The following is a 23,084-nucleotide window of genomic DNA, read 5'->3' on the forward strand; positions in this document are numbered from 1 at the left end:
CACTTTAATGTGTTTAAATATTTAGCAAAGAAAAAACAAAATTTAAAGTTTTCTTAAAAAAATCAACTTTTTATTAACCATAATTTTCCCCAAGGCAACAGTATCAAAATGTGCATATAAAAGTCTAAAGTTTATTAGTAGTACTAGTGGAAAATATATATACAATAAAACCTCTTTAAACCATCAAAGTTGTGATACATAGGATTTTCCTAATCAAGAATCAAAGCCTGTATTAATTTTGACATGGCATCTGACTTATATGCCTAATGCCACTGCATAAAGCAGAAATGTTCTCACATCTCTGTTCCTTGTGCTTTTTTTCAACACATGAAAGTCTTTAATAGATGTCTGAATTAAAGCCAAATAGTACAGTACTTCAGATTCTTCAGTAGTCCCTTCATATTTATACCACTGTGATGCCATCAGTCTTGTAAGCGTACTTGAACTACAAAAAGAGAGAAAGACATATAAGAATTTGGATTTTTTTCAAAAAATTAAATTTTTTTTAAAAGATACTTTTTTTCCTGTTAACCCACATCTTTAAATGTCTAGTCATAAATTATTTGACTTAGAAAAATCAGAACTTGCTAATAAATCATTAGAAGACCTTGGCTACTCCACATATTCCTGTTGTCATTTTTTTCTGATAAATTCTATTTAAGTATAGAATGCCAGAAAAGTACCCAAATTCTAAGGATACATATCCCAAAGATTTGAAAGTATGTGGAATTTAAATTACACAATGTCAACAAGAAACTTGTTTTTAAGCCTTAGAGACATCTAGTTTTAGTATTAACTTATATACACCTTTTAATGTATTTGTAAGCCATGAACATTTTTTTCCTAAAATATATAATGAATGCCTATTCAGAGATGAGCGTATTTTTCTAAGAGTAACTGGCATCACATGAACATTAGTTTTATTTAAGTTTGAAAATGTTTTTAACTGTTCATTCTGGGTCCTAGGAAGTTTTGTGTAATAACTACAGATAGTGTGCAATTATAAAGATGGCGGGTTTCAAGTATTTTTATCATGGAATTAGCAGAGAGCATTTGTTCTTTTAGTTTGCTCATGTTGTAGTTATGAGCTTATTGGGAAAATCAGAAGCAATAAATAGCCATACAAGAAAGGAAGTATTTTTGGGACACATCTAGTAACCAGAGCTTTCCACCGTGGATTACTGTAAAACCTAAATTTCTTACTCAGTGCTGACAGCTAAATGGCTGAGTGCCTTGGGGAAAATGCTAGTTTTACATATTCCTAATATGATATATTACCTGTAGAAGACTTTGCCCTTTGATTGACTATCCAACCTCCCACCTTATTTGAAAAGTTATTTAAAGCAAAAGAAAACTCATCAATATAGCTTTTCCAATCCATTCCTAATGAAATAAGCCATCTTTCTCTAAGCAGTTGGGTCTTAAATTCAGTCTAGTAAGCACAGGGTACAAAAATTTGTCAAACTTTTTGAATGGTTTTTAGGACTCTAGGAGTCGTAACATCTCTGTGTCTCAGACAATTTGGACTGTTCTAATGAAGACAATATGGCTGCATAATTTCAGTTTGAAAGCCTTTTTTGGGCTGTTTCAAACAGTGGTTTGTGACAAACACATCTTTTTGGTAAGTTCTATTACATCAGTACTAAAGTACTTATTTCTGTTTTTTTAATGTGATATTTATGTCAAAGCATTTATGTTGACTTCTCAACTATCACTGTCAAAGTGATTTCTTATTTGCTGAGTGGAAAGAAGCAAAACTTAAACACTACCATGTACACTGACCTTGCCAGAGAAGACATTCTATCCATTTTACAGATAACAGTAAGTTCAAAAAAAATTTTAGGGATCTATGTGCCAGTAGTTTATTTAATCCTCATAATAACCCCATGAGGTAGGTACCATTATTACCAATTTAGATAAGGACTCTCAGAGAAGTTAAAAAATGCCCAAGATAACAGCTAAGAAATGAAGCCCTGACTTTAACCAGTCTGGGTTTTGCAAAGCCCGTGTGGTTCATGGTGCCTTGGTTCAGTTCATTATAACTCTGTGAGAAGTTTCGGTATCAAGCCAACATGTGAAAAAAGGGACAGATGTAAAGATTAGATTAAGCAAATGAGAAGACATTTAAATTATCTGTTGATTAATAAAACCTTGACAGAGTTCCTTTTTACAAACCACTAACTTGATAGACATTTTATTTGCTTGAACTGTAAATCAGATTGCAATAGGAGGAGATACAGCCCACTTGACAGGATTGAGATGACAAAGCTAAGTGTATCAATGATTGGTCCCGGGGAAAGATCACACACAGAGAATTAGCGGTATTAGAAAGGCCCAAGTTCATCATAGGCTTTAATTTGTTAGTTATCAAGTATATCTGATGGTTTAACATGGTGTTCAATGTTCTCATATTCTCTGGAGTTTGTTTTCCAGTTGTGAGGCAGTAATACTGTGAGGTTCGAAGGGAAACAACATCCATACGTTACAGATGGAGCATAGGCTTATACTGGGAGTTGTGCAAGCACTAGTTCCAGAGAAGGCTCATGTAATTTCTGTTTAAAATGTGCACACTTTATCCACCACAGAAAGCATCCCTTTGTCTCCCAGTTTATCGCATTAGACACTTTGTAGTTTCCTTTGTTCTTTTACATAATTCGAAGGATAACCTAAGGAATGAAATGGAAACCCATCTAACCCTTGTCAGACGCAAATTCACCATTAATACTTGTAGCATATACACCACTGCAATTAGGTTGGTTTGATGTTTATTCTTTAAAGCACATGATCAGCACAAATAAAAGTGTTAAACTTTTATTGTTTGTACCCTCAAAAAAGGAATAACTTGCTACAGAAGCGACTCCTCTTATACATAATTAGACCCTTGCTTAAATTTCATAGGACTTGAAAAATACCAAGTATTATGTAGACATCCATAACTTGGCTTTAAAACACCATTTTTGAAGGGTAGTTAAAAATATAAATGTGCAGATCTTTTGGCTAAGAAACGAATTCTGGGAATTTGTCTTTAGAAATACTCAAAGGGTCCAGCCATTATCTATGTAGAAACGTTCATTGCAAAACCCAAGTAGCCAACAACAGGTGAACAGTTAAATAAAATCTGAACATCTATTCAAGAAAATACTATGGAAAAGTCCATGTAGCTACCAAAAAAAAAAAAAAAAAATTGAAATGACATGGCATAAAATGTTGCAGATTGGGGAAATACCACAAGTGGGGGATGAAAAATATTATTTCAATGATGGTGCCAAAAATTGCCTGGAAAAATAAGTACCAAATTAACAGTAGCCAGTGTTCTCAGAGGCAGGGGAAGGGGTCAGATACAGAGAACTTTATTTTTCTAGATTGTACACTTCAGTCTTTAGACTTTTATACTGAGCATTATTACTTTGTAACTAGAGGGGTAGAGAGAAAAAAATATTTTTCATGAGCACTTAATTTAAGCCAAGTTTGGTGGATTTATTTTTAGCAAATACAAATACTCTATCACTGATAACCAAACTGCATGTATGTTTCATGGGCAGTCTGTTACGCTTCTGAATAAAAGGATTGCAATGTGGGTAAAAATTTTGTTGATCATACTGTGTCTAGAAGGAAATATTCCAAAATAATAAATGCTTGTAATAGAGTGGTAGTATCATATACTTTTCCTTCACTGTTCCCAACTATATGTAAATAATATTAATTTCATAAGAAAAACTTTAAATATGCTTTGTGGAAGAGAACCCCTATTAGAAAGACTACTAAATACCTGGAAATAAACTAAAAACAGAAAGGAGTCAAATAGAAGAGAAAAATTTATAAAAATTTACAAAAAGAAAAAACTGACTAGAAAAATATGCCATATTTCTAAATTGAGTCAACATTATAGAAACTCCACTTTTTAAGTTAATATGTAAAAATATAAATCATAATTAAAATTCTGATAAAATTTTAATGGAAAACAAAACTGATTTTATGTTTACATGGAAGAATAATTTTCCAAAATAACCAATATTTTTTTTTTTTAAAGAACAATGGATAGGGAGTATTATTCCTTTTACATGATTTGTCAATATATACTCAAAAGTTAACATAGACCTGAACAGATGAACAGTGAACAATGAAACAGAATTACAAGTGCACAACCAGAAACAGAAATTTAATGTATGGTGAAAGTGACTTTTCAAATTGAAAATGATCCACTAATAAATTAATAGTGAACTATTTTGACTATGTATTTTTTTTTTCATTTTTTTAAAGTTAATTTTTAAAAATAATCTCTACATTTGGGGGCTCAAACCCATGACCCCAAGATCAAGAATCATATGCTCCTCCAACTGAACTAGCCAGGCACCCTGGATGCATTTTTTTTTAAGTTAAATTCTAACTCTAAGCCATAAAAATACATTCCAAATAGATTAAAGATAAAATGCTAATTATGAAACTGTAAAAGTACTGAGAGGAAATATGAAGGGAGATATTTACTAACTTCAGCTTGGGAAATTTTTCCCAATTTTAACAGGAATGTTAGTGGTTTGGAATTAAAAAGTAAACTGCATATCAAAAGACATCATAAAGTTAAAAGAGAAACTCCAAAGAAAATTTGCACATGTTTAAAAGAAAATGGATTAGTATTCTATCAAAAGCTTGTATATATAGTTATTTAGCAGAGCTAAATACATATAAAGAGATGTAAAAACTAAAAACAAAAGGTGTGCTAATGGAACACTAATGGCAAGGAAAACAGAAGAAGCTATGAAATACCATTTTTCACCTAACAAATTGACAAATATTGAAAAGATTGTTGTTTGATTCTTTGTGGAAGACAATTTGACAATGTCAATGTTTTTTTTTTTTTTTAATGCGTATATTCTTTTATCCAGTAATTCAAATTCTATATACCTGGAAGATAACCTATGGAAATACTTTTGCAAATGTATAAAAATGTATAATTGATGCAGCATCATTTGCCATAATAAAAAACTATAATTCATTCATACTATGTAAGAACATGAGGCCAATAAAAGAATGATCTGTGTCTACTGATGTGGGAAGATAATCACCATATTGTGTGACAGGTACTGCCAGTAAGTCCCTTCCTTCCATTCTAAGTTAAACCTATGTATGTTCTACTATTCTCATCTTACATTTGAGGACACCGTGTCTCAAGTATTCAAGTTGCCTAGGTGACCTAAATTAACAAGAGCTTCAAACCCTGGCAGGATAAATCCAGGACACATGTTGGGAAGATAGGCTAAACTGTAAAGAAAAATATGTGAGCACTTTTGTCGTTTAGAAAGCAATAGCATCGATGTTTTGGTGTTATTCTCTTGATGCAGACTGATTTAAATGAAAAGGAATAAATTACCTTATTAAAATTATTTGGCCACAAGAGGGCATCAGATATTCTTTTCCAACTTCAAAGCAGAAGGCTGTATTTGAAATCTCCCCTTTCCATGAAAAGCATTAGTGGTTATACTGTTTTTTTTTTTAAGTGGCTGTTGTTTAAATCACTGCTTTTCCTATGGATCTATATGTAGAATTGTCATTAGTAATGGGGAATTCTAACTCAGAATGCCATATTCACTGTACACAAAATTTCTTTAGTAGAATTATTTTTCTGTTAACAAAAGTAATGTTCATTTAGGGAAAAAAGTAACAGCACAGAAAGATCATTAATCACCTATAATCGCCCCAGCAGACATAACCACAGTTAATATTTTAGTAGATGGGGATGTTTAAAAGAGGGAACTTTTACTTTACATACTCCTATACTGTTGTATTAAGAAATATGTTCGTTTTATGGTTACACAATGTGATATTTTGAAATACTTTCTTATGTCGATTTTCTAAACAATTTTTTATTTTCTCTCTAAATATATGTTTTAATTTATTGTTTAAATTTTTATTTTAAATTCTAGTTAATTAACATATTCTAAAACATTATTTTTAGTAGTTTCATATTATGGACAGGTTAATCATGTACCAGAACTGCTAACTGAATTCACACAGAAATGTATAGATGATAAATTTTTGAGTTAAATTAATAAGTCAGTGTGGGGGCGCCTGGGTGGCGCAGTCGGTTAAGCGTCCGACTTCAGCCAGGTCACGATCTCGCGGTCCGTGAGTTCGAGCCCCGCGTCAGGCTCCGGGCTGATGGCTCGGAGCCTGGAGCCTGTTTCCGATTCTGTGTCTGCCTCTCTCTCTGCCCCTCCCCCGTTCATGCTCTGTCTCTCTCTGTCCCAAAAATAAATAAAAAACGTTGAAAAAAAAATTTTTTTTTTTTAATTAAAAAAAAAAAAAAAGTCAGTGTGATTAACTATTTCACAAAATTCAATAGGAAAAAAACTGGGTTTGCATCTTATAAATCATCCACCAAACACTTCTTCTAAAGAAGTGAAATAGGGGCACCTGGGTGGCTCAATGGGTTAAGAATCTGACTTCAGCCCAGGTCACGATCTTGCAGTTTGTGAGTTTGAGCCCCACGTTTGGTTCTGTGCTGACAGCTCAGAGCCTTGAGCCTGCTCTGAATTCTGTCTCCCTCTCTCTTTCTCCCTCTCCCCTGCTCTTGCTCTCTCTCTTAAAAATAAACATTAAAAATTTTAAAAGAAGTGAAACAAAATTTACTGATTAAAAATGAAATTTTTGAAACTCTAAGATTAGTGGAACATGAAAAATGTGAAATTGTTTTATCATCTGAGTTATTACTAAGTGAAATCTATTTCATGTTTCCCAGTGATAAGACAGACTATATTTAAAATCTGATATGGATAGCTAATAAGTTCCTTTGGAAAATAATTTTGAAGATACCATTTGTGATGCTTGATACTGTGAAATCTGGGAAGGAAGACACAAAAAGTTAAAATACAGGACCTGACAGGCATTTGGCAGCAGGTTTACAGTAAAATCCCTCTCCCCAGACACAATTAGGAGTGCCAATAAAAAAAGTTTTAAGTGGAAAACCATTAAAAGTGATATATCCCTTAAAAATTTTTAAATGCTTAAAATGTACCAATATACTTTGTCACCAAATCATGTAGTTAAGAATTTTTCTTAGAATATGGGTCTACTGCTAAGAATTATGTTTTCTTTTTCCCATAAGCTACATCCATATTGATGCTAATTAAAGTCTAGGTTTTTTATAGTCAAATGAAACCAACATATTTTGAAGCAGAATCATTTCCTTACATATGTTGTCTTTGCCACATCTAGGATAGCTGCTATGTACAATTTACTTAAATTTTGTAATCAGCAACGTAACAAGCATACATGGGCGTGGTACCAAACAACATGCACTCCAGTCATAACCCCATGGGACCATCACTCCATCTGGGAGAAGAGTGCAGCTGTCAATGCTCAGCGTGCCCTGGGCATCAGTGACCACGTTTATGCACAGAAAGCACTGGTTAGGCCAGAGTCTGCTCTTTTCCACTGGCCTGCCTGGCTGGTGTTGGTGGGAGCGGTGAGAGATGAGACAGCCACACATTGCAAATTCCCATTTTCTTTCTTTCAAATGGTTCTCAAGGGGCCCAGACTGCCAAGAACTGGAGGTTCTTAGAAAAATACTAGATCGGGAGTCAGGTGACCTGGAGTTTGTTCCTAATTATGTGGCCTGGGGAGATCAAAACCTTTCTGGATCTTTATTTTTTTCCTGAAATGATATTGAACTAGATAATGTAGCCCATGGGTATTTTAGGTTTTTTGTCTTTTTACAAAACTTAAACTGCCATGTCAATTTTCTTAACTATATCACAAATTTGTTGCCCATATTACAAAAAGGTTTAAATCAGACTTATAAACATGCTCATAAAAGCCCTGTTGGCTATTATACAATGTATCTTTACTCTGTCCTGGGTGTAGAACAAAGTATTTTTTAGTTGGCAGAGCAGAGATGATAATTCATGTGATTGTTTAATTTTACTTTGTGCTGTTGTTCCTGTGAACACATAATAAGTCCCATTCTTGTTGGTAGATCAAAATACTACTGGAGGCTGAATGTCAAAGGACTGTGATTTTCCAACAGGTTGCAAACCAGTCATTGGTATCTTCTATATCCCACTCTCCTTAGAATTGCAAGGTCATTCATTCTACTGTTCCCTACGAAGGTTCTCGCTGTCGACAGTTCTGGGACTATGTGAGAGGGAAAGAGTCCTACTTAGCAACATTAAAAGAGCACAGTGAGGGTAGCCAACATTCAATTTGGGAGAGTGTGTGATAACTGACCTAACACGTGACATACACATCTCTTCTTTTCAAGTGCAAGAGAACTCATTTTCTTCATTACTTTAGTTTGTGCTGATTCCATTAAAATGCTGTGAGCCAAAACACCAGCAACTAGAAACCAAAGATAAATTAAGAAAAAACACACTGTGATGGGAGTACATGAAGCAATGGCTTGATGTGAACACAGAGCTCCTGCAATTTGATCATCAACCAAGGTTACTGAATCTGTGTGTTGAACATCTGGGTAAAGATGTCCCATCTTTGAAAGGTCTGACATCTGCTTAAGTTTCCATGTGAACATGGAAAGACACGGGACCTTCAGCTTCCTCTGAGGGTACAATTTCAAGAAGGGAGAAGGCAGATTGCACCAGGAGGATGGTTTGGGAAGGGTTTGGATTACACCATCAGGAAAGGGTTAAAACCATAATCAGAGTGAAAGAGAAAGGGTAGCCTAGCCAAAAAAAAAAAAAAAAAAAAAGTTCATTTCACACCACAAAGGACTAATTTTTATTAATATTTAAGAGCTTCTCCAAATTAGCAAAATCAGTACAAAAGAAAACTGAGCAAAGCATATGAGCACTGTTCTCAAAAGTACAAAGGGCTTTTAAACACGGGAAAAGATATTCAAATGAATAAACAGAAATACAATTTTAAAGAGAGAATTTTCTTCTCAGAAATTGAGAAAGATCAAAAAGTTGGGTAAGCGTATGGGTGAGGATTTGGGGGAAGCTAAGCACTCTCATCCACTGCAAGACAAAGTGCTGTAAGAAGGTATGTTAATAATAGCTATCAGAAGATTCTTGACTCAGCACCTCTTCTAGACATTTACCTTAAGAATATAGTTATACATATGCAAAATAATGTATATACAAATATACTGCTTGTACTTTTACTCATTATATTAGAAAGATGGGACCAATTTAAATGGCCCTCAAATGGAGACTGGTTAAATAAAGTTACGGTATATCACTATGACACAATATATAGTTTTAAGACAAATACGGTTGTTTTAGGTGGGTAGATACATAAAAGATAAAAATGTATAGAATAATATGAAAAGATTTGCTAAACTGGAAACTGTATAAAATTTTATTTAAAAAAAAAACAAAACATGTATATGCAAGTGTAAGCATAGAATAAGTGTGGTAGTTGGAGGGCCCGTTGTGAAAGTCTAAAATCAGGCCAGAGTATAAACTTCAAGTTAGAGGTTGTCCTGGAAAGCTTTTGAGCAAAAGAAATGAACCTAAGTGCTTTAAGACAATTAACCTAGAAGCAGAGTTTTAATCAACTTTTGTCTAGATCATAGAGGTGATTGTAGAGCAATGGCCATCTATTTGCTTCCATAATCAGGTGGATTCTTTTTTTCTTTCTACAGTGGTCCATCACCTCTTCATATATTCCATATATTCCTGAGGTTAAAAACTATTTCTCCAAAAAAAGTTTCATCTTGTCAGCAAGATTCATAAGGAAAGACAAATCATAACCATTCCATCAACTACTTTTCCAGTTGACAAGCAGATATGAGGTTAACAGCATATATAGTCACTCCAGTTTTGAAATCAAGATCACACATACTCTCTTGGCTTAGGAATGAGGGAGACAGACAACCATGAAATAGCTGTTGGCATAGTTATTTAGGTGCTGATATATTTTTTAAACATTTTATTCATTTGTGAGAAACCTAAGATAGAGTATGAGCAGGGTGGAGGCAGAGAAAGACGTAGACACAGAATCAGAAGCAGGCTCCAGGCTCTGAGCTGTCAGCACAGAGCCCAACACGGGTCTCGAACCCATGAACCGTGAGATCATGAACCGAGCCGAAGGCCTATGCTTAACCAACTGAGCCACCCAGGTGCCCTGTGTGTTGGTATTTTTATTACACTGCTAAAAAGTAAGCAAAGAAGCTCTCTGGGCATGTGTTCCACACCAACCTTCACTATTTTATTAGTTCTTCATCATAATTTCCAGTCATCATTACTGACATGGGTTGAACTGTGTGCCTCAAAACTCCTAGGTAGTAGTCCTAATCCCCGGTACTTCAGAATGTGACCCTATTTGGAAATAGGGTCCTTGAAGTTACAGTTTGTTAAAATTAGGTCATCAGTGTGGGTCTTAATTCAGCGTGACTGGTATCCTTATAAAAAAAAGGAAAGTTAGGACACAGAAACAGATACCCATAGAGGAACAGCCACCTACAAATCAAGGAGAGCGGCCTGGGCAGATCCTCCCCTAACAGCAATCCGAAGGGACCGATTTTGCCAACACCTAAATCTCATACTTCTGGCCTCCAGGATGGGAGACAATAAATTTGTCTAACCCACCCAGTTTGTGGCACTTTGTTATGGCAGCCCTAACAAACTAACACAATTATACGTAGAAATTAATTATAAATGACTAGTCATTTCAGAAAACTAATCATTTTAAAAGACTTGAAAACAATTTACATTCTGTTTGTTTGAAATTAAAATCTTCTAAGAAATGGTGTTCCAGCCATCTAAGTAGATTGCCCTGAATTCTGAAACCAAGATAAATTAGAATATCACAATTAGGCAATGATATTTAAGTGTGTAAGTTTCTTGGCCTCTCTAAAGGTGTACTCAAATATTTCTGGAAATTTGTGAAGCCCGAGAAAAAAAACATACTACCATTAATGACTTGGCCTGGAAACCAGTCATCTGCAAGGAATTTCATTTATTACCAAAATAACCCTGGAGAGAAAACAGTCACTAACTTGACTCCAGACTATTCAGAATCTGAGGAAGGTTTTACAGGTTTACTTTTAAAATGCTTCTCCACTTCTCCAGGTTTTTATAATAATTAGGTTTGTTTTAGTGTTTGTTCCTATTCAATCAGGTCACCCCATTCTGTATTTGTCCAAGTTAACTTTTTAAGTAATGTCACACTTTTTCCTCTCACCACACATACTCACACTTTTTCTCTGGATACAGTCTTTTTGGAAGAGATCAGGGCAGTTGTCTTGAAGAACATAGGACACATACCAAGTCAATGCAAACTTGTCCCTAGTGTTTACGTAGTTTCCTTTCTAAAAATTCACTCAGCATTTACTGAGTAATATGCAAGTCAGAGTTAGGCACTTAGTATGATGAGGTGAGCAAATCAGCTTCAAATTTGTAAAAGGGCATATTAGGCATGTTCAACAAATGGAATGGAAATGACTTTGTGCCCTCAAAGACCTGTGCTGGCAGTGTTGAGAGCTCAGATGCACCCCCAATTTATAAGTAAGGAACAGGGGTACATATCAGGAAAAATGACTCAATTGACACCAGCAGGACACAACAGCAGGGGCTGTTCTCTGGTTGAAGAAATCGCATACCCACAAAGGTCCAAAACCAAGGCCCCTTAGCTACTGAGCATGTCTACTGAGTGAAGGTGCATCTGCAGCTATGGAGGTAACAAACCGTAGAGAAATGGAATGGACTTTGCAAGATCTTCTACATTAGGTTAAGATGACCTGGTTTTTAATTGGACCATATTTACATTTGAAGACAACCAATCCCACTAAGATTTAGTTAGTGGATTAAGGGACAAGGTCTTAGGGGAAGATAGTCAAGATCATGACGGCTTCTGGTACTTTGTTGGGGACTGACATTGGTTTTTACCTCTAATTTCCTACATCTTCTCCCACCTTTCTCATTCCCCCATTAAAGTTAGAATTTTCACAGCTCAGCAGTGAAATGAGAGGCAAACTAACCACGGATTTGTCCTGAAATTTATTTCTTGGTCCTTTGATTAACTCTAGAAATTTTTTTTCCTGCAGTTACACTTCAGGGCAACAGCGCTTCCCCCTCCACCCCCTCCCCCACATGGTTATCAAATCTAGAAAAATCATTTAAGTAACAACACATTCACATTTGATTTTGATTTCAGAAATGGCAAGAAAAACTGAGCTTCAGTTCCTAGGACTGGCTTTTTCATCTTTTGTTACCTTTACTGCATTTAGAAAATTACATTTGATTATGCCTTAGACTTAAAAGTAGACCGTTTTTACTTAAAAACAAGTTACTTTAGGGGCGTGGGTGGCTCAGTCAGTAAAGCGTCCAACTCTTAATCCTGGCTCAGGTCATAATCTCACGGTTCATGAGTCCAGAGTTGGGCTCCGTGCCGTGAGTGAAACCCTACTTGGAATTCTCTCTTCACCTGCTCTGCCTTTTCTCTGCTTGTGCACAACACGCTCTCTCTCTCTCTCTCTCTCTCTCTCAAAATAAATAAATAAACTTAAAAAAATTACTTTATATTCAATTTTATCTCAAATTTCAAGAATTTCATCAGCTTTGACATTTGGTACTTAATTAGCCAGAAATGTGATCTGGCTAATTAAGATTAAAATATGAGGGGTGCCTGGGTGGCTCAGTCAGTTGAGCATCCAACTTTGGCTCAGGTCATGATCTCACAGTTCAAGACTTCAAGCCCTGTGTCGGGCTCTGTGCTGACAGCTCAGAGACACTGGAGTCTGCTTCAGATTCTGTGTCTCCCTCTCTCTCTCTCTGCCCCTCCCCAACTTGTTCTGGGTCTCTTTCTCTCAAAAATAAATAAAAACATTAAAAAATTTTTAAAAAGATTAAAGTATGGACTAAATTAAAGGCATTAAATTATACTCAGTAGTTTCACTTAGCATATTTTATTGAAATCTTGATTCTTTGAAAATCTGCGAATCCCTATCAGCATCCCAGCTATGAGGGACAAATGCAAAGAATTTTCATTATTCTATCAGTTCTCTCTTTAGAACCATCCAACATCCCCTGTGACGGATTTGTATCCCCATTTTAAACAGCGGGAAACTGAAGCTAAGTAAAGCATATAGTAATGAGCGGAAGTTTATGTCTGACTACAAGGCCTATTTTATAATCTTTTTATCTTTATCTTTTAATCTTTTAATCTAGGAGCAATTTCACATTAATATAAACCAGTGGTTCTCAACTAAACCAATTTTGCCCCCCATCCCAGTGGATATGTGGCAAAGTTTGGAGACATTTTTGACTGTCACATCTCGGGAAAGAAGAAAGAACGCGACTGGCATCTAGTGGGTAGAGGCCAGGGATGCTGCTCAACATACTACAGCGCACAGACTGTTCCTCCCAACAAAGGATCATCCAGTCCAAATGCTACAAGTGGTAAGATCGAAAAACCCTACACTAAACAAAACATTCCTAAGTGTCTTCTTACAGAGGTATTACTACCTCATTCTGTTTCCTGTAGTCACTGTTTAGAATCAATGAACCGTAACTAGCTGTGTATGTATTTAATGCTACTCTTGGAGTACTCAAATTTGAGTTCATGCTCCAAACTGTGAATTGATCACAAACTCTGTGGAGGCTTCAACCCCAAATATTACATTATGCTATATGCTGTCATGTAAATGCACAGAGTGGGGAAAGAGAAGTATGTTTGACATGTTTTCATGAAGTGTGATAGTCTGATCTTTATTCTGTTCAATAAAGGATGCAAGGAGGGGAGGAGAAAAGGAAACCCTGAGGAATAGCATTATTGAGGTTTTATAAAGTAGACATTTCTCAAGAGGCACAATGAAGCCACACGAGGCAGAAAACTGCTTTCTTCATTTTATTTCAAAAGTACACAAGGTCACAAAACTAGAGCAAGTTTTTGTTTTTTTAAAAACAAATTTTGTTCTTACAAATTTCAAAATCTGCACCATTGGATACTTAAGCCAGAAACTTTAAATACAAAATCACTTTTGAAACTGACACTTATCAATTCTCTACTTGCATATGTGAAGTGTCAAAATATTTTTTATCAGTAGTACAGGTGTATTTATCACAAAAGTTCACAGTTAGGAATGAGAGTAAGTGAATAAATTGTGGTTCTCTTAACACTTCCCATTGAGTAAATTAGCAGAAAACAGAGTTCTCTGATTGGAGCTTTTGGTGTTCGTGACCAAAGCCAAATCCAACGGACATCATCACACTTTTAAAATTACAAAATAAGGTATTTTTTAAACTTGATTTTAAATAATTTTAAATAATAATTTTAATAACTTTAATATGAGATTAGATGAAGCAAAATATTTGCTGATATCTATAAGATAAACAGAACCACAATTCACAAATTTATTATTTTTCCCTGCTTCTGTAACACTGTAGAATTTGTGCTCAGTTATAGACCTTTTTTAATGTCAAAACAGGCAAATGAATAAAAAATCCAACTGCAGAATGTGTTGCCTCTATTCCAAGTCTAAAGGCATTTGAAATATTAAAACTTGCCCAGAACATTTATACTACTAAACACATGGCTATTATAAAGATATATGTACATATATATATATATAATGTCACAAGCCACTAAAAAGTTAAAATTGTGCCAACATTTTCTACAACTACTCCTTACATCAAAGCATTAACCACATAAATTTTTTTTTTCTGTTCACACTGGAATAAGGCATCTGACAGCCCTAAACACTGTGGAAACTGAAGAGATTAGAAAAAAAAAAAAAAACTTTAAACATTCATAGAACTTCAAATTTACATGCCACACGCACACAAAAAGACAAAACAGTTATTTTAAGAAGTCATACATTATAGAATTTGATATCCAACTTCATGCAGCAAGTTCTTTTTATATTTAATCACGTTTACTTGCCCCTTCACTTGCTCCAAACTTCCAGAACTCAATCTTAAAAATTATTTTTAACAAAAGTCAACTATTTCTTCATATCCATAATCTAACTGCATTTCTTCATTTAACCCCCCCAGACATACTCAGGCTCTGTTTCCATTGTAACAACTCCATGGTAGATAGCCCAAATTTAAAGGAAGTTATTCGCCTGGAATAACTGGTCAGTGTCTTCAGTAAGAAATTGTGAGGGTTCTCTAACGGGAATACTGCTAAGATTGACAAAAAGAAAAAGAAAACCTGTAAACTACATATTTAAAGCACAGAACTCATACTCTACACTTTTGTTTCTTTTCAAATGATTCAAATGAAACTGAAAAAGATGGTGTCCAGTCTTTCAAGGGTACAGTAGAATCAACCTGTTTGTCTTCACAGATGCAGTGCCCATCTTGACGGACACTGGCTTTCTGATGGAAACGCATGAATTACAGTTTTTGGCTGAACTGCTTGGTGATTACCAATAGTAAAGAACAAATACCCGATCTCTAGTTCAACTGAATTATCACTGAGAATTATCTGGGAAGTTATCAGTGCCATCCGACTTTTGGATTAGACTGAAATTTACAATGAGAGCGGCTGGAGAACTAAGTCTCAAACTGAATTCTGTCCTTGAAATTTAATCACACCCGGCAAGTCTTTTCATTTTCAGGTCACGCAACTGATGTTTTTACAAGCTCCATTTATGGACTTTACTTATAGCCAAATCCTACACTAGAAAGTCTTACATGTCCACCTATTATGGTAATTCCTACTTAGACTGACACTGTATGAAAACTGGTAACAGGAAGGACCAGATTTTTTTCTTTTTATTAATTGAACTTTGTGATGTTATTTATTCTTATACTATCTTATAAGTTTTATCATATAAAACAGGCCAGACATCTGGCATTCAAAAATAGCTAGTTATAAAATCATAAACACAAAGAGTGTTGGGGGTGTTGAAGTTTTAAAATCTTTATGAATAACACAGTTAAGCTGCACCCAAAAAGAATAGAGAAGAGGAGGCAAGAGTCAAAGTATGAAAAGAGAAACGTGTCACAGTGATGTGTTTTTTAGGAACAGTACCTTCACCTCTAAGCACCTTTCAGGTGATAGCTAGCTCATAGGCACCAGAAATTCATAATAAAAATTAAATTACCCAAAGGCACAGATGAAAATGTTAACACAAGTATAAAAGCAATATTATGTAGGGTTAAAAACCTACCTAAAAAAAATGCTTCCAAATATATAAAACTATACACTAATCCATTACACAGACATTCAGCTTAAGTTCACCATTAATTATAAAGTATACACCGTATTCTGCCTAATCTCAAATTCATACCAACATTAATTTATAATGTAGCATTTACCACCACAGCACCCAAAGAGATCTACAGAAACCAACTCCCTACCAAAATCTAGGGAAAAGGTTTTAGAGCTAGTGAAATATTTATTGCAAACCTTATTTACTATAAAAGAAAACTGTTGGCTCATTTGACTATATCCACACTCCCTCACAATCTTAAGGGAAATACAAGAAATTCACTTTCTTCTACTACCACAGTATTTAACACATTTGGCAGTTAAGAGTATACCTTTTACTCCTTTTCCTTTCATTTCTTGCTTTTTATTTTCTTAAGAATAAATCACTTTCACAAAACTAAGGCTCATTCTTTTCAAAGCTCACCTTCATTTGCTGCAACTACACAGACATGTTGGCCATACAAGAGCAGCTATGCACCCTCCCAAGTCTGAAATACAGAATTGATGGAGGACACTTACTAGCTTAAAATTATTTCATCTTCTGAGTCTAGAAAGAAAATATCTCCGGGGACTATATTCAAGTGGGTAAATTTAGGATTACATGTTTCTAGAACACATAATATGCAATACCAACCACAAAGCTCACCCCCCACGCCCCCGCCAAAAACAACCACACTGAACCAACCAGGTAAAAAATGCTTTTAAATTTGGAACCCATAATTAGGGAATTTCAAACTATTAATACATGAGCCATAATTTTTGTTAGAAAAATATCTTGTCCAGGGCTAGTATTTAGTTGGAACTGCAAAATATTCCATCCTGTTTCTGGCTGGTCATTGTTCTGAAGACCATCATAGGCCTCAAGGCCTTCGGATTACTCCTCAACAAAACCCATACTCACTACTGCACCCCTAACTAGTGTCATTGCTGTATGTAGCTGACAGAAAATTTTCTAAACAAATCAGAGAGATGCTCCATTATTTTAGCATATAAAAGAGCTTACTGCGTCCCTGTTGCCTATAGCAATCTATCAACTAGTTAAGAAATCATTTCATAGACAAGGTTTATGAATGATTCTGAAGTAAAAGTAGCAATTTCTAGAATACTGTACTGTTTTCTATGTTATTAGAAGGATTTCAAACTCATATTTAAATGACTTTTCTAAGAAGCTATAAAAAGAACAAACATAAATGTATCATAAATATTTTTGCCATGAATGTTTCTTTATCAACTTGGAGGGAACTATCTGATCACAAATTGAGAAAAGCAATCTAAAAATAATGGTAGAAAAAAGTACCACTTTCAGATGATTCAAGTATCAACTCAGAGTGCATGTAAGTTCACCAATTTCTTCACCTATGATTTCATATTCAAAGTGCTATATTTTAAGTATTAATATTTAGAAATATTATCAAATCAATCTCCTAAAGGAAATTTTTTTCAGATGGTGAATGTCTTTAGTGACTTCAATGCCTTTACTATTTCAATAACCAAACATAACTTTTATTATTTTTTTTTTCCCCAAATAAAACTTTTTAAAGTGTAACTCTCAGTTTCCAGTTAACTTCTTTTTGATCTATTTTGAGGCTGGTAGCAGAATTTAAAACGGAACTGGCTTCCCTATCTGAAGAGAAGGAAAGAGAGATGGAAAGCCTGGATGAAAGCACAGAGGCTCTATACTATAGACCCATCCTTGCTCTGTGCTGGAATCATCACAGGCACCGCTCCCATCCTACTTAGATTAGGGGCCGCTACCTTGGCAGGTGGGAGAGTCGGACTCTGAGGAGTGCGTTCAAAGTCTTCACTTGGTACTTGGTTATACTGAGTCTTGGAATATCCTTCCATGTTGGAAGGAGACATGGATCCCAGGGACGAGTGATTGCTGCCGATGTAGCTCCTGGCAGTGGATGTGCGGCTCTTTGGAGGAGGCACGTCTTCCCTAGAAAGCAAAGATCCCAACACAAGGTCAAAGAACAAGTTTCTAAAAACCTACAGTTATATAAGCTGTGAAAAATGGACAGGAGTGAGAAAAGATCCTCTAAGTATCAGGTATATAAAACTGTGTGTGACACAAATAAAGCAAGCACAGTAAGGTACAATGTCATGAACTGTGTATTTGTCCAAAATCTATCATTTACAGAGTGTATATCTCCACACAAAAATGTATGCTTCTATAATGTTGTCTTATAAGGAACACACCTCAAATATCTTCATACTCTACTATCACTGATTAAGATAGTCTAGTTAGAGTCAGGCAACACATTGTAGTTGATAAAGCACTAACATTCACAGATGTATTTCCACCGAAAAAAAAAGGAAAGAAGAAAGAAAAAAAAAACCTTTTTATTATGAAAGTTACTTATCTGAGACCTTAGCTGAAAATTTAGCAGATTTAAATTTGCAAAAGCTGAGCATTTAGGCATAAGAATTTTCACACCAAACACTGACAAAGAATATATATGAGTACCTCTGGTGCAGTTTAAAAATACAAGTGCCCAAGGGCACCCGGGTGGCTCAGTTGGTTAAGCATCAGACTCTTGATTTCAGCTCAGGTCATGATCTCATGGTTGTGGGATCAAGCTGGGTGTGGATGCAAAGACAGAAAGAAAGACAGAAAGGAAGGAAGTCAGGGAGGGAGGGGGGAAAGGAAGAAAAAGAAAAAAAGAAAAAGAAGAATTCAAGTGCCCAGACCCCATGCTAGACCTATCAAAATGTCAATGTATTCACTGGATGTTATTTAGGTCATGTTATCATTTTTTTATAACACAATATGCACTTCTAGTTAAGAACTACTGGCCTAGAATGTTAAAAAATAAAATAATATCACATTATCAACAGTACTATAAACTACCTATGTCACTTGATACTATCAGGTCTTTCTTTTCAAACCTTACTATCTGCTTTTTTTTTTTTTTTTTTAATTTATTTTTGAGAGACAGAGAGAGATAGAGGGCAAGCAGAGAGAGGGAGACACAGAATCTGACGCAGGTTCCAGGCTCTGAGCTGTCAGTACAGAGCCCAACGTGGGACTCAAACTCACGGACCGCGAGATCATGACCTGAGCCGAAGTCGGATGCTTAACCGACTGAGCCACCCAGGCGCCCCTCATTTTTTTTTTTTTTTTTTTTAAATTTCATGCCTGCACTTACTGGGAGAAGGTAGGCAGTCGAGAGATAAGTATTTTGCAGAGGCCCTTATGATAGGATTCAATATTGGGGCAGAAGGCAGGGCACAATGGAGGTTGGTGGATTCTGCACCCTCGAAATTGAAAGTAAAAGCCTTCAAATGCATCGAGGGGAAGAGCTACAGCTTTTACCCAGTTCTTAAAGTGGTAAATGCTTCAGATGGTTAAGAGAACTCATGCTTTGGAAACCAAATCAATTTAGTTTATATCACTGAAGTCTTATGTCACTTAATTACCTGATGTCATGATGAACTTCCTTTTCATATTTTTCTTCTCTGCGCTTTTTACGACAGCAAAAGACGATAAAGCCAATGAGCACGAGAGCAAGCAAAATCCCTACAACAGCTCCTGCAATTGTCCCAGCTCTGTTTGAAGCTGGAACAAGACGTTAATAAGAAAATAATTAATAGTAACAAAAACCTATATCTAGTCACGTTGAAGGTAAGGATACACACTGACAGAGTTCATAGCATATATTAACTTTAAGAGACAAATTAATTAGTTTTTGGTCCAGTGGGAAAATCCACTGAAATAACTTTTTTCTGAAATGTATAATCTATTTCAAGCATAAAAATTATAAAACTAAAAGATTTTAATATTCACAGCTATCTTGGCAGGCATATAAGAATATTCTAAATAGCTTGTGTTTATAATGGCGAAACATGGTCCGAGAGTCGATTTGACAACTCTTAGCTTCTTAATGTCATTACAGTAATGAAGATCTTATTAATATTGTATTTTTTTTCCTTTCCATGACTTAGAATAGCTAATCACTGAGCCACAGGGTGCTTTGCTAAAAGTTGGCATCCCTTTGCCGTTAATACACACTTGCTGACTGAACCAAAGGAAGCTGTACAAAGCCCATGGAAACAAACATCATCACAACAGACAGAAAGAAGGTACTTACGAGGAACGACATCCAGGCGCAGCAGGCACTGATCAGAGCCTACTCTGTTTGTGACCGTACAGCTGTATGTCCCAGAGTATTCAGTGGTGGCATTTTTTACAGATATAACAGGTGAAGTCATTTCTAGGAGGAAAAAAAGGGTGTGTGTGTGTGTGTGGCAAAACCCACTTTTACAATACTGTATTGCTAAATTTTTAGTAAAGGCAAGCCCTTATGAAGCTTGACAACCCAGGTAAAAGTGAGACAAGCTGAAGGGCGCCTGGGTGGCTCAGTCGGTTAAGCGTCCGACTTCGGCTCAGGTCGTGATCTTGCAGTCCGTGAGTTCGAGCCCCACGTCGGGCTCTGGGCTGACCGCTCAGAGCCTGGAGCCTGCTTCAGATTCTGTGTCTCCCTCTCTCTCTGACCCTCCCCAGTTCATGCTCTGTCTCAAAAATAAATAAATGTTAAAAAAAAATTTTTTTTAAATAAAAATTAAAAAAAAAAGTGAGACAAGCTGAACCTGGAAACAGAATAAATTGCCAGGGAGACATCTGCAGGTCTCCAGAATGCAAACACAGTTGACTCTTGGACAAGGGGTTAGGGGTTAAGCATTCTGATCCACTGCACAGTTGAAGAACAGGGTATAACTTTTGACTCCTCCAAAATGTAACTATAAGTAGCCTACTCTTGACTCTGGAAGCCTTACAGTAACAAACAGTCGATAAACACATGTTTTCTAGGTTACGTATATTATATACCATATTCTTACAATAAATAAGCTAAAAAGAATATGTTACTAAGAAAATCATAAGGAAAATACATTTACAGTATTCTACTATAAAAAATCCACATACAGATGGACCCGCACAGTTCAAACCTGTGTTGTTCAAGGACCAACTGTAATTGTCCCTCCAGTTCATTTGTATCACCAGTGACAGTAACCACAACTGCCTTAGCCAGGTAAGGTCTCAGCTGAGGCAGAGCCACAACAATTATAAAAAATATTGGGGCATCTGCTGGACTCAGCTGGCAGAGCATGCAACTCTTGATCTCGGGGTGCTGAGTTCAAGTTGGTTAAGCATCCAACTCTTGATTTTGGTTCAGGTCATGATCTCACAGTTCATGGGATGGAGCCCCGTGTAGGGCTCTGCACTGACAGTGTGGATCCTGCTTGGGATTCTCTCCCTCTCTCCCACTGTCTCCCTCTCTGCCCTTTCCCTGGCTCGTTCTCTCTCTCTCTCTCTCTCTCAAAATAAATAAACATTAATGTGTGTTTGTGTGTGTGTGTGTGTGTGTGTATGAAACAAAATACTATAATATCCTAAGCAGTGAAATCACTATAAAAATATTTTCATTAACATTATATGACACTAAGTTGTCATTATAAAACACTGAATAATTCTCATGGAATCCAGAAAAGGGAAGGTATTTGGGAATTTGAAAATATGTATACATACACACACACCCCTAACCAGACTTAAGTACAAATCAAAGGCACATAGTACAACTGCAAAATCACCAGTACCTGCTAACAATGAGGCGGGCAGTTTCTGTGAGTTGGACAATTTTTGCCATTGGTATTGTAATGGAAGTGAACCTTCTTTTGGTTCACATTTTAGTTTAAAGTCACTTCCAATTTCTTCTGATCCATCAACATAACATCTTGTACCTGAAGGCTTAACTGAGAAAAGAAATGTAACTTCATGTAAGAGAACAGAATTTATGTTTACAAGGATTAAACACACGGCGTGTCGCATAACCACAGACTCATAATCGTGTGGTCCTGAGTCCAGAGTTGATGGGACTGAAAGACTGTAATAGGTTATCAACACCAGTTTACTCAGCTTTATCCAAAACAAAGTAGGCAAGAATGAGCTCAGGCATCCCGGGTGGTAGCTCTGTGCCCCCCCTGCCCTCGCCCCCCGCTTTCCAAAGGGCACATCTGAAAAAAGAAAGGACGGTGCGAACAGTACCCACTTCAGACTCAAGGAAGCTTCTGCCTCCCTCCACTCCTTACCTATTCTTCTGAACTGTGACAGGTAGTTAGCCCTCCGGCAGAATCCACCACGTCATATCTCTCTCAGTGCTGCTACCTCACCAATCGAGGGATTTATAATAAACAATGCTGCTAATAGGGATACATATGTTTACCAAAGCCAGGACCAATTAACACTGCATTTACATTAACCCCAAACTATCCAGAGTGCAGTGTTATAAAAAGGTAAACCTGGGGCGCCTGGGTGGCGCAGTCGGTTAAGCGTCCGACTTCAGCCAGGTCACAATCTCATGGTCCGTGAGTTCGAGCCCCGTGTCAGGCTCTGGGCTGATGGCTCAGAGCCTGGAGCCTGTTTCCGATTCTGTGTCTCCCTCTCTCTCTGTCCCTCCCCCGTTCATGCTCTGTCTCTCTCTGTCCCAAAAATAAATAAACATTGAAAAAAAAAAATTTAAAAAAAAAAAAAAAGTAAACCTGAGGTTATATTCCAAGTCTCTCTAGGTAACCGTTTAGAGCAGCTGCTAAACCCATTACTTTCAACTCACTCCAAACACTGGATTAACACCTTGGATTTCATACTCTTCTGTTGAACTTTTATTATGGCACAATGTACATAAAATAAAATCAACACAATTGAATCTTGTGGGATGATCAGGTTTAATGAATGTATAAGCACCACCATTAAGAACGGGTCCAATCCTTTTCCAAGCAAGTTCCCTCATGTTGAGATCTCATGCCACACCCCAAGCAGCCACTGATCAGATTTCTATCATACTATAGATTCATTCCACTTCTTATAGAGTCATATAAATGGAATAATACACATTTACCTTTTGTCTTGTTCCTTTTATTCACCGAAAGGCTTCTGAGACTGACCCATGCAGTTGCATATATCAGTAGTTCAT

The 23,084-nt window shown here is 36.2% G+C and overlaps 1 protein-coding gene across 2 annotated transcripts in view; it reads right to left on the minus strand.

The window, feature by feature from the left end:
• Positions 1-135: 135 nt before the first annotated feature.
• Positions 136-23,084, minus strand: part of CXADR (CXADR cell adhesion molecule) — a 56,817-nt gene continuing 33,868 nt past the window's right edge. The window contains exons 4-8 of one of the 2 annotated variants that reach the window (XM_078452865.1): positions 21,712-21,867; positions 20,208-20,330; positions 19,537-19,675; positions 17,872-18,055; positions 136-445 (exon numbers count right to left, since the gene is read on the minus strand). In XM_078452865.1, the coding sequence (XP_078308991.1) occupies positions 404-445; positions 17,872-18,055; positions 19,537-19,675; positions 20,208-20,330; positions 21,712-21,867 (644 nt within the window). In that variant the 3' untranslated portion in view covers positions 136-403. Of the gene's footprint in view, positions 446-13,790; positions 18,056-19,536; positions 19,676-20,207; positions 20,331-21,711; positions 21,868-23,084 lie in introns of those variants that run through there. The other variant, XM_060640303.3, reaches the window with a different exon arrangement.

The sequence above is a fragment of the Panthera onca genome, chromosome C2 (genome assembly GCF_046562875.1).
Source record: "Panthera onca isolate mPanOnc1 chromosome C2, mPanOnc1 haplotype 2, whole genome shotgun sequence".
Classification (NCBI taxonomy): Eukaryota; Metazoa; Chordata; class Mammalia; order Carnivora; family Felidae; genus Panthera; species Panthera onca.